Here is a 12,005-nt window from a genome sequence, read left to right as displayed (position 1 = left end):
AATCTGCTGGGTTTCAGTACACAGAAAATGTCTCTAACCAATTCTAATAATGAACTGAACTTTACTGGATTGTTTGTTAACTCGGATCAATTTGAATATATGTATGATTGGATGGAACTGACCTTTTTCTTTCTCATGTGCCTTGAGATGACATGTCATGAATTGTCCCTAAATGTTTAAATTGAACTGAATCAGTGGGTTTATTACCCGTATCAATGATGGTTGGCCAGGTTTTGATGTTAACAGATGCTGCAGCCTCTTTGGAACGCAGGATCCTCATGAGGTTCTGCGTGGTGAGGATGCACGCAGCTTTGCTGACCTGGCAACAAAACACCGAAATGATTCATAAGGAAAGCAGAAGCTGCTGCAAAATTTAAACGAGGAACAAACACCCACACACCCAATCATGCAACATGATCGCACTTTCTGATGTTGAATTGTTCAGCTGATGTTGCTAATGATTTAGACTTGTTTTGTAAACAAAATGTATGTTCATCAGGTCACTCAACTGTTAAACATGAAGAATATCGATGATCTCAACGTGAGTTTAAACAGTCAGAAGCTGTACCACTTGAAATGAACCACAATTTTATTTATTTTTTTACATTAAAACCACAATGACCAATTTTACCAAGCTATTGTGTTTAAAACCAACACAAAATAAGACATATTTGTCACTTAGAAAGAACATTTTTTGCGATTTAAAATATGAATAAACACATGTTCAGCTCAAGAGCAACTATTGCCTTCCGAAATCGACTAAAACAGAGTCCAGCTGGATGTAGTTTAATTTTAGTATTAATCCAGCTGTTCTGAGAAGGCCTCAGACGTTTGTTAGCGAATATTAACGATCAAACAGTATCATGACGACCAAGGAACACAGCAGACAGGTCAGGGGGCAAGTTATGGAGAAGTTTAAAGCAGGGTTTGATTCAAACACAACAGGCCAAACTTTGGAAATTGTGGAGAATTTGTTGACAGTACAGGCATTATTAATGCCCTCTGGAGTATGAATGCTTTTCTTTTTGCAAAGCATTGCAAATATCCAAATAAATTAAATATCTCCAAGTTTCTGATTATAGCTCAGCATAAATGTTAGCATGATTATTTAAAAGGAACGTGATGAAAACATTTTTAAACAGGCATACATCAATGATCATCCGAACAGTCGGTAGAGTGGCTGCCAGGTTCTGCGGGTGCGGAGGCCTGACGTTGACCGGAACACAGCCAGCGTAGAGACAGCCATAGAAGGCCGCGATCAAATCGATCCCTGGGGAAAACATGGAGGACGACCGCAGTGTTATAAAAAATTTAAATCATTTAAGTCTCATAATAAGTCATCTTTAGACAGAGTCAGAGGCAACTTGCCAGGAGGATAGAGCAGCACCACATTCTCCCCGGTGTTGATGCTGCTTTTCTCAGAAAGGGCAGCTGCTATCTTCTCTGCTCTCTTGTGAAGCTGAACGCAGGTCGCTGTCCCAACTGTCACACCCTAAAGGACAAAAAAAGAGGAGATAAAGGCACATAATGTAGCAATGCAGAAATCAGTGTTGGGAAAAACCAGATAGGAGTAACTTTGTACCTTTGCATTAAGGAGAACATAGAGAACATGGTCTGGGTCAGTCTGGGCCCTCCATTGAAGAGCTTCAGTCAAATACTGATGCTGCAATTTGGTGAGAAAACTAATGAACAACAGCACATCTATAGAAGCGCAAACAATCACACAGGGCAAATTCTGATGGGAGAAAAATAAAAGTTGTGCATAGAGGCTGCATAGCTCAGTGACAAACAATCCAACATAAACATAAACATCCAACATAATGTATAACTCTCACTTTGAGTCAGAGGTGGGTAGAGAACCCAAAAATTGTACTCAAGTAAGAACAGGACCACTTCAAAATATTTTACTCAACTAAGAGTAAAACATATCGTCCGAGAAATTACTCAAGCAAGAGTAAAAAAATATTTGTTAAAGAGATTACTCAAGTGTTAAGTAACTGATAAAAACATAATTCATTTAATATTAAAAAAATACATCATTAAACAGATCAAAATATAAGGTTGTATGAAAAAAGTTTGTGTTTTAAGGAACTAAATGAAAAATAATTCATATAAACAACATAATTACAAAAAACAAAATCAGATGAAAGAAAATTTTTCCAAATCAATTTCATTCAATATAAAACTTATGTTTTGTGTCTTTTCCATACAAAAACGGAAAGTGTGTGTATAGATCTGCTTAGATTTTAGTTTAAAAAAGTTTGTTCTCCATTCAGTGAAGAACAATAGGTAGAGTATTCAGAGATTTTACTGATGTAAGAGTAGTAATACTTCATAATAGAATTACTCAAGTAAAAATAAAAAGTCCAGCAGAGTAAAAGTTCTCCTAAAAGTATTTTTTCCCCCCAAAAGTTACTCATGTAAATGCATCTAGCTACTACCCAACTCTGCTCTGAGTCAACACAGCTCTTATAACAACTTGGGTGTGAGAGGTAGTGAACATCAGAGGATGCATATCTTATAAAAATTAAACAAGCATGCACCACTGCACAGGTTAGCACATGACCAAAATAAACACAGGTGTGGGGAATCATGCCAGCGAGGACTGCAGTTCTTACCATCACAGTGGGCCACATACAGAGCTACATCCAAAACAAACAAAAAAAACACAGAGCAGAAGGAAAGAAGAATCCAGATTTTTTCTGTAAAACAAGTCTTTGAATCTATTGTAGCAGTGGATAGTATCCAATCATCACTTTTATAACTAACACCAATATTGAGTATCAAATGTATCTGTGTGTTCATCATTCCTGAAGCTTATGTAGAGGCAGATGCTGTTAGTAATTTAATAGATTAGGATAAAGCGTTTGGTTGGACATGTGGATTAAAGTCCTTCAGGACAAACTACCTTTCGGACCAGATCCTGGTCTTCGATCATGCCGAGATCCCTCCCTACAGCCTGAGCGATCCGCTTCCCCGCCACCAGGTTCCCCACCATGACGGATGCAGGACCGACACCGACTACGAAAGAGGAAAACATCGTTAAGCATCGAAAACCCAACAGATCTAACATGAAAAGATTTTTTTTAATCACAGTTAATTATGATTGTGGAACTAAATGCAGTTCTTGTTTTAATGTAGCAGGAGAGTTACACAAATAGATACAAATGTCAATATAGAGGAAACAAAAATCCTATCAACATTGCTACAAATCAAGTACTAAACAATAACATCTTAATGCTTCAGGAGAAACAGAAGCCAACCAGCACCTTACAACCAAGTACCCTAAATGTTTTTTATTGACATGTGAGTACAATATACAGCTTAATTTACTTTTCATACCACAGGATTTACATCTAACAAACAAAATAAAGGCAAAACCAAAAAAATATATATTTAAACTCAAATTTACACACATTAGCACTTTATGATTACAATATGTTAAGTACCAGATAATTATTGACCATAATGTGCATTTATACCTTTTTTATTGTTATTTTTCACATGTTTTTATTGTTGTATTTAAGCTGATCCTAATCTTTGTGTACTTAAGTTTTGTGTATATTATTTTTATTATTATTTTTGGCCACTATCTGTTGTCAAATTTAGTTAACAAAAAGTAGCACAACAGATTAACGTACAGTACGTAGACAGACAATAATAATGACTGAGTACTTCTTATGGCAGACTCACCCGGCTGCTTCTGGCGGGGCTTCGGCAGGTTGGTGACACACGTATGGGGGCACATCAGGATGTTGCAGGGGTGCAAGTTCCCATCCAAGAAGAACTGCTTGGTGTCGGAGATGTGGATACCGCCGAGGGGTGTTTTGGGCAAGGTGTTGGCCGAGACCAGAGCCAGACAGTAAAGGCCAACCTGGTGGATGCTGTCGATTGCCTGGAGGGGAAGCCAGGAAACCAGGTCAAATGTTGGTTGTTTGAAAACATTAATTAAGAAGTTTCTCGCTTACCTGAAGTACTCTGCTCATCCACTGGAAGCTGTCCTCCTCGCTGGCGTCTGGCCTTTGCTCTGCGACAATTACGACCCTCTCATCATAGAACACGGTGACTGAAAACACCGCGATCCTGACATAGAAATAGAAACAGGAGCAAATAGTGAAGACTTTTCAGAGAATACACAAACAGTTTGACAGCCTAGTGAAAATAGAAGGACTATAGAAAAAGTATCCATATCCCTTTAGCAACTTACATAAATAAACCAACATAAAGTATTTCAGAAGACAATATATCATTGACTACACCATTGCACTGGATTTTATTCAGGGGAATGAAGACGAACAGGTCAGACTTATCAGATTTATTCTCCATTTTTTATCACGCATTATTTTTCTCCACTTCACAATTACGCAATACTTTACATTCATTCCCAGTAAAATGTTTGTGGTTATGAAGTGAAGAGACATGAAAAAGTTTGCAACGAACTGAACTGTTCAACTGCATTTTTCTACATGCTATGTTTGCTTTCAACCACTAGATGTCAGTAGACATCAAAGAGAGAAATCAATAGTCACACACTGTGAAACATGCATGTCTACCTTCCACGGTACACCGTCTTAACCGGCTCCACAGCCAGAGCGGTGGCCACCAGGTCGTCAGCGTTGTGCCTACGGCTGCTCACCATCAGTAAGCCTTCTATCTTCCCCACAACAAAGATCAAACTGCCCTGTGAAGGTGGGAGGAGGGGCCAAAAGCTGAGTCAGTATCCTGCATGTTGAGGGAGCCAGGTTTCACACAACTAGAGATGATATAATGAGTTGTACTTACTGGGCCAACAAACCCCAGGAGTCCTGACCGCACAAATGGAATCTCTCCAATAGGAACTCCATTAGCATTAACCGGTATCACCTGAGCAAATTACAGAGAGAAAGCCACATAAAACAGCTCCCCTCTTCTTTCCTGTCAGCACACACACAGCAGGATGTTGGATCATCTCCCACCTCACACATACCTCAAAAGTGTTTTTGGTGAGTCCAGGCAGGCCGTAGTACATCGTGCCTCCAGCACGGGAGTTGATTATTATCTCTCCTATCTCATCGGTTTTACACAACTGAGGAGGCCCGTCTGGCCTAACTATACACATCAGAGCTGAAAGTACAAAAGAGGAAACCATGAAATAACTGGAATGCCTTAAACAATGACACTGAACATTCTGGCTATAATCCTGATGCCTTTCTGTCAGGGACATCAGCTAAAAATGTCAGCTAAATCTATGTCTTCTGCAGTTAAGTATGGGATTTGTTTGACCGTACTAACATGACATGTCAGATGACTTGTTCCAAATTGATAGAGTTACAAAGGCAGCAGAACCAACTGCATGTGAGTAAAAGCTGTTGAGATAGTTTCTAAAACCTGGAATAAGTGAGAACCTGCTTAGTTTAGCTGCTGTGTGTTGATACCATCCAGAAAACTTAAACGTTCTACAAAAATATGAACATGTACTATCTCTCTAGCATCATGTACCAACTCACTGGACTGTTGTGTCTCAAAAATAGTTCATGTAAAGTTTTAAAAAGCAGAAATGATTCAGTTCAGTTTGCATTGAGATTTTAAAACTAAGTGTGAGATCTGCTGATGAGCTGAAAAGCTGAGCATTGCTGTTGTGCATCCAGTAAGTGTTCACTGGTAATATCTCAGGCTGTACATACAGGCTTTTTGGTCTCATTTTGTTCCCATTTCCCACTGTGGGTCTGTAAAACATTACAGTCTACGATACTGTTCTTTTAAATGATCTATTGGAACCAGCTGGTTAATGCCTGTTTTGTTTTGTTTGGATTCATGAGCCGGAAAAGTGATTTGTTGCAACCAAACATAAAAATTTATGACTGATGTCTCATTGTGATGACTAACTATTATTTTCATGCAGTGGCTTTCCAGACGGCACCCTCTGACAGGCTAAAGCATGATGGTACTTTTATGTGTCTATATTCCAGTAAATTTTGATGTGGCTTTGTTGCAGCTTCCTCTAAAATCTGAATCCACATGACATTTATTTTTCTTGCTTTTCACATGACTAATGCCTGCTTCCCTCTGTCCTCACCCCCAGGCATGACGTGTCCTACATCTTGTACGGTCAAGGCAGAGTTCTTGTCCTCGGTGTTGACCCGGATGACCCCATAACTCAGGCCGCCCATGGAAAGGATGGCCCGTGCGGGGAGAGGTGCACCTGGGACGCCCGGCCTAAAGAAAGCGAAAATTCAATTAAATATTTGTAATTACATCCATCTCATCACTTTGGATACCACTTTTACTATCAGCCAATGTACAAGTATGCATTTTCATTAAAGTAGCAGTTCCAGAAAAACTGATTGAGGTTGTGGTGTCTTTCAGCCCGTGTTGGGGTCGTTGCATAGATGTATTATGTTGCTTTGTGGCTATGGTGGTAAACAAATGGATTATTCACACTCTTGACTCTTACTGCAGTAGCTACCATTATAATTTATAATCTGAAATCTCTTTTTTTAAAAATATTCCTCCTAAAAGGTTACGTCTGCTCTCATTAATTGGATGATAAATCTAGTTAGATTTTAGAAAAGCAGACATATAAGCTGAACTGCAACAGTCTGCAGAGAATGGAGAAAACTAAAAGCATTTTATGTCCTCAGTTGTAGTGTCCAGCTTAGTGAGCTTGGTTAAAATTAAGATAAGGCAATGGATCTATCTTGTTCAGGTTCTTTTTTTCCATTCTAAAGTCCACAAAAACAATGTTAAGAACAAAGGAACAGTGAGGTACCTGCGGATAGCTACTGTCATGGCCTCAGGGGAGGCGGCACAGGGGCAGATAACTTCAGGCTTTAGCCCATGTGACTGAAACAGATTCAAGAAGGCATCACAGGAAGAGACAGACCCTGGAAAAGAGCAGATAGGAAATGTTACTTCAGATCCATTTGGGTTTGAAACAAGGCATGTTCAAAGATTTTGATTTCAAAATGCCACATTTTGCTAAAAAATAATTTATAGTAGGTTTTTGGTCAATTTTAAAGCACAAACACAAATGGAAACAAATATTTTTCCAAATTATTTTTTTCCCATTTTTATGCAGATGTGGAAAAAACTTAAAATAAACTCCAGACTTTGTCAGACATGCTTAGAACCAGGAGTTTCAGATTTACTCACAGGGGTTAGCACCATCAGCAACAATGAGCATTCGTAGTGAAGCCAGGCTGATATCTCTCTGGTCCCGATGAGCCATCATGGCCCAGTGCAGATCACGGCACTTTACCAAAGCTACACGAGCTGCAGAGCAGGAAGACAAACTCACCAAGTCACACAGGATTTTAAACAACAAGGCTCAAAGCAAAAGACTGACATCATTTACCTTTATTCATGTGGACCCTCTGCACCCAGGAGAGAGGACAAGCTTTCATTACGGCGTAGGGAACACTGATGGTGTGTATCCTGTTCATTACAGCCTGGGACAAACCCGCCGCCCCAGAAAAACAGAGTAACATTTAGCTGAAGGCAACCTACAAGGCAGCATTCTTACATTTTGATGTTTATAGGCTAATGCTGCTGGATCCACTGACCACATCCCGTCTCTCAAATACTTGCCCCATCAATTCTCCAATTCTGCATTATTTGCAATTAATCCTGCTATCGCTCATAGAAAATACTCCTTGCACCACAAATTTGATACAAACTTCCAGAAAACTGTAAAACAGCTGAAACACTGACTTCTTTTAAATCTCGACTAAAAACCCACCTGTTTAGAATTGTATTTGAAATGTAATCAATTACAAATTTATTGATGGAACTTGACTTAATGCTGTGTTTTGATTGTTGATTCTACCTTGTGTTGTGTTTCTGTGTTTGATATGATGTAAAGCACTTTGAAATGCCTTGCTGCTGAAATGTGCTATACAAATAAAATTTGATTTTGATTTGATTTGATCCTGACCTAGTGATTCTGCCTAGCTGTGTTTTTTTTTACTATAAGGAGCCATTGATGGAGATAATAATGCCATTAACTTTGTCTACTCTCTTTGTTTTGTGTAGGGGTTTTTTCCTGAAGAAATATCCCTGGTTTAATGCTTCTGTGTTTCTTTCTTCAACAAAGCCAAGAACAGTGACAGTGACTCTTCTGCAAGGGGCTCCAGATGTTTTTAGAAGAGTTACTTCACTTAAACTTGCATTGCATGAATTTATTCAGGGGGAAAATACTCACAGTGAGAACACCGTGCCATAAGCCCATGTCCTTTTTGAAGTCCAGGACATTCACTAAAGTTTCCCCTTTGAACAGAAACAGAAAGTAGGTTGTAACATTTTGCCGTTTGATGTGTTGTATGACGCCATCACCAATAATCCACTCACCCTCGCAGTAGTTGCAGGCCTGGGTCAGCGCTTGACAGTGGGTCAGCATGGCCACTTTAGAGACGGCCACCCCAACCACCGTGCCCTCTTTACTGGCCTTGTACTACACACAGAAGGAGCAAAATGTGACCAGAAAGGTGTAAACATGTCCTTAAACACGCTGAAATGAATTATCAATAGGATTAGATGGATCATTCAGTCAGTGAGCCCAGCTCTGTTACCTCGATGTATGCAGGATCAGTGTTAGCTGTGGGGATGTGCGGCTGCCAGTCTTTGGATGGCTTGGTCAGGTATTTAGAGTCTGTTATCACCCACTTCATTCGAGGCCAACCTGGCAAAGAGTATCATCAAGAAACTGTAAGTTAAACATTTAGATTAAAATAATTTAGAGATTTCACTAGAAAGGCACCGTCCATTTTATTTCCAAGCAGTTTAAAGCAGGAACCACCAAGACTAAGGTACTACTGTTTTATTAAGTATGAGATAAGTAGGAGAGTTGACTAGAACATAATAAAAACATGCTTCAGGCTTGATTATTTAGAGATTGACAGTTCTGTTCAAGAAATCCTAAAAATGTAACATTTAAAATCGCGTATTAGTTTTTATTAGGAGAGTAACAGTGATAATGTGACGCCCGAAGCCTCTCTCACTCTTTAATTGATTTAGCTGAGACAGAAACACGCCAGTCAAGTCGGATAAAACTGAAGAGTTGTTGCTTCAGGGGAGATCGTTATTTATTCGCTGACAAGACACTTCAATATCTGTGGGAAAAAGTAACACCAACAAAACCCTCATTTCAATCTGCATGGCCCATACAATGCAGCTCACCTCCATAAAGAAGTGCTTTGAGGTTCTCTGGACCAAAATACAGAACATTTAAAACATTTTTACCACACAAAACCAAGATAGAGCAATCCTGAACTGCCTGGACTTATTCTAAGTATATCCCTAACATTACTCTGCCCCTGCTAGTTCACTCTTCTTTCTAACTTGGTTCAAATGAGAATCTGCTTTAATCAAACAAACCATTAAACTGTTGTATATTCCTGTTTCTCAGACAGATTGTTCATCAGAAGGCAAGTAATTCTGCCTGCACCACTTTTAAAAAAATGCTAAAACTACGTAGTTTCTTTCATTTCGTTATTCAAGACTGCCCTAAATTATATGCACTGCAAACTAGATGCCATAGCGTATTAGAGATTCATTTTAGGTAACAAAGTTTGGACCATTTGGCATTCAGTTTAATGGAGAGATGCTGAAAATACGTTACTGGTCCTTTGATTGTTAAAACCCGTTGTTTTAAGGCACATCTTCTAATAAATGCATCATATTCTTCTCTGACATATCTCTGCACACTCCAGGCACCTTCCATACCTTTGAATTGCAGTATTTCACCAGTGGGGGTCTTTGGCAGACCTTTTAGGCAGATCTCACTCGTCAGAGCCAGACCGACTCCACAGCTGCCGAGCAGGAAGCCCACCTGGCTGATACCTGCATCCTAAAAACACAGTGTGTAGTTAATCACAAAATATACCAAAATATGCCTCTAAATGAGCCTGTTGCTGTGAACGGTTTCATACCTTGCGAGACAGCGGTACCTCAATAGGTACAGGTATGACTTCAGCCAGGAGGCAGCCGTAGAAGGCCACCCAGAACATTCCTGGGTCGCTGTTTGGATACACCAGCGCCACCTACCGAGACAGTAACTTTCTCTTTAGGATTGCTTTATGTCTCGACTTCTATTGATTATGCAAAACTCTGTGGGGTCCCTTAAGAAACTACTCTCATCCTTAATTTTGTTTTACAGAGAAACAAAAAGTGGGGAGCAACTTGAAGCAATATCTGTGTCTAATGACTTTGTCCTGTCAACAGATCCTATGGTACCACCTGCAATCTCTGTATTTTCCCTCAGATTTAATTTATACCAGTGGACTCTAATTAAGGGACATTTGTAGACAATTGCTATCACTGGATTTTACTTTGGCATCAGAGAAAATGGGACTAAATACAAATGAAATATAAAGGTATTAAATTGTAATACTTTTTTTCCTTCACCTTTACAGTCATACACTTCCTTTTTGTTAGTTTGTCACATAAATTCCCAATAAATTGCAAGAAAAACTGTGTTTTTATGTTGAAATACTAAAAAGTGTAAGAGGTTTGAACAGTGTCACAAGGCACAATAAATCACACCTTCTAGCAAGTGGAAATATGATAAGTACATTTTCCTGTTACTTGTAACTAGATTTTAAGGATGTGGCTTATTGGTAAAATGGTACTGAATCTTCACAGTTAATGTTGGAGGTTTTTAAAAAAATGTCTGCAGCAGATTTTTCTTCCTGTCCTAATGATCCTCTTCTGTATCTGTGTGCCTGCTGCCTCACTTTGTCTCCAGGTTTGAGGATTTGCTCGTTCTTGGTGCCCAGCTTGTTTAGGAGTGTGTACGCCAGCTTCACACTGCGACTCCACAGCTTCCCTAACACACAGAAGGTGGGGAGGAGGCAACATGTTACCACGGCCAAAGCAACCTCATGTCACGGATAAAACACATTTTTACATTTTCAGTAAGACTTTCAGGCAGATTTTTTTTTTAAAAACACCGTCTTGACCAAAAACCTTAAGTTCTTGGTCATACACTTGAATCTTGCGTCTCACCATAAGTCAGGGTATAGAGAGGTTTGCCCGTGATGTCCAGAGCAGTGAGAGCGGGGCTCTTTCCCTGAGTGGCCCCCCAGCGAGCTAACGCTGCCTGCAGGGCTGGTGGCCAGTTGCTGACCACTCCCAGAGGCTCCCCTTTCACCGGGATGATCTGACGGCCCTCCGGCCTGGGAGTGTTGGGGTCCGGCTGGGGCACTGTGATGAGCAGAGACCACATATGGTTTTTGGGTAGGTTACAGATGGATAACTCTCTTTACTAGGACGTCAAAGTCAAGCCAAATGCATTCATTACAGCTTGCAGATACTGTCCCTACTGTACACCCATAATCTTCTTTATTCATGCAGAGACAGGATACATGTGATGTCATCAGACATGCACCGCTCTGAAGCTACATCTACTAAGTAAAGGAAAACAAAATAAGGACTTTATGTGCAGACCAGAAATAAGTAGACAGAGTTAATAATGTTATGTAATATAATTAATTTTAAGAGCAAACAGCAAAAAGATTGTTAGTTTATTAATTTATTTAGTGCTAACAGAGGAGAATATTATATTTACTTATTGCTTCTATGACACAACAAACCAAACGGAAAAGGTAAATCATTTTTAAATGTCTACCCAGGAGGCGGTACTTGGAATACGTCATATTTAATGATCTTACAAAAATTTGTTCCACTGCATTGATGTAGAATTTGTTGGCTACAGATTATATTTGTAAAAGTTTCCATAAAGACTTAAACACTTCCTATGGAGTTTCTCAGGGTTCAGTGCTTGGATCATAGGGATCAATTATGCTTACATTTTTTTTCTGTAAAGGTTGATTATTCCAATTATACTTTTTCTGACATAAGTGAAAGTGTTGCATTTTAAGAACTTCATTAAAAAAAATCACCTTTTGTTGCTAAAAAATACAAACATTGAAACACCTCCAACAATGCAAAAAAGTGTGCATAAATGATGGGAATGACATTACATAACATTAAATTGTAACATTTTCTTATTACTACATTACCTATCCACA

The 12,005-nt window shown here is 39.3% G+C and overlaps 1 protein-coding gene across 4 annotated transcripts in view; it reads right to left on the bottom strand.

Moving 5' to 3' along the window:
• The window catches only part of LOC102238203 (disco-interacting protein 2 homolog B-A-like), a 42,115-nt gene that overhangs the window by 8,082 nt on the left and 22,028 nt on the right, over nt 1-12,005 (bottom strand). For 2 of the 4 annotated variants that reach the window (XM_023353533.1, XM_014469077.2), the window contains 22 exons: nt 10,981-11,178; nt 10,710-10,801; nt 9,906-10,016; nt 9,700-9,823; nt 8,547-8,656; nt 8,326-8,428; nt 8,180-8,244; nt 7,334-7,427; nt 7,132-7,251; nt 6,749-6,863; nt 6,056-6,195; nt 4,967-5,103; nt 4,783-4,863; nt 4,554-4,681; nt 3,969-4,083; nt 3,694-3,895; nt 2,909-3,021; nt 2,619-2,642; nt 1,583-1,663; nt 1,369-1,492; nt 1,149-1,270; nt 208-319 (listed from right to left, as the gene is read on the bottom strand). In XM_023353533.1, the coding sequence (XP_023209301.1) occupies nt 208-319; nt 1,149-1,270; nt 1,369-1,492; nt 1,583-1,663; nt 2,619-2,642; nt 2,909-3,021; nt 3,694-3,895; nt 3,969-4,083; nt 4,554-4,681; nt 4,783-4,863; nt 4,967-5,103; nt 6,056-6,195; nt 6,749-6,863; nt 7,132-7,251; nt 7,334-7,427; nt 8,180-8,244; nt 8,326-8,428; nt 8,547-8,656; nt 9,700-9,823; nt 9,906-10,016; nt 10,710-10,801; nt 10,981-11,178 (2,511 nt within the window). The remainder of the gene's footprint in view (nt 1-207; nt 320-1,148; nt 1,271-1,368; nt 1,493-1,582; nt 1,664-2,618; nt 2,643-2,908; nt 3,022-3,693; nt 3,896-3,968; nt 4,084-4,553; nt 4,682-4,782; nt 4,864-4,966; nt 5,104-6,055; nt 6,196-6,748; nt 6,864-7,131; nt 7,252-7,333; nt 7,428-8,179; nt 8,245-8,325; nt 8,429-8,546; nt 8,657-9,699; nt 9,824-9,905; nt 10,017-10,709; nt 10,802-10,980; nt 11,179-12,005) is intronic. The other 2 variants (XM_023353535.1, XM_023353536.1) reach the window with 1 other exon arrangement.

The sequence above is a fragment of the Xiphophorus maculatus genome, chromosome 20 (genome assembly GCF_002775205.1).
Source record: "Xiphophorus maculatus strain JP 163 A chromosome 20, X_maculatus-5.0-male, whole genome shotgun sequence".
Lineage (NCBI taxonomy): Eukaryota > Metazoa > Chordata > Actinopteri > Cyprinodontiformes > Poeciliidae > Xiphophorus > Xiphophorus maculatus.
This window is presented reverse-complemented; position numbering and strand designations above follow the sequence as displayed.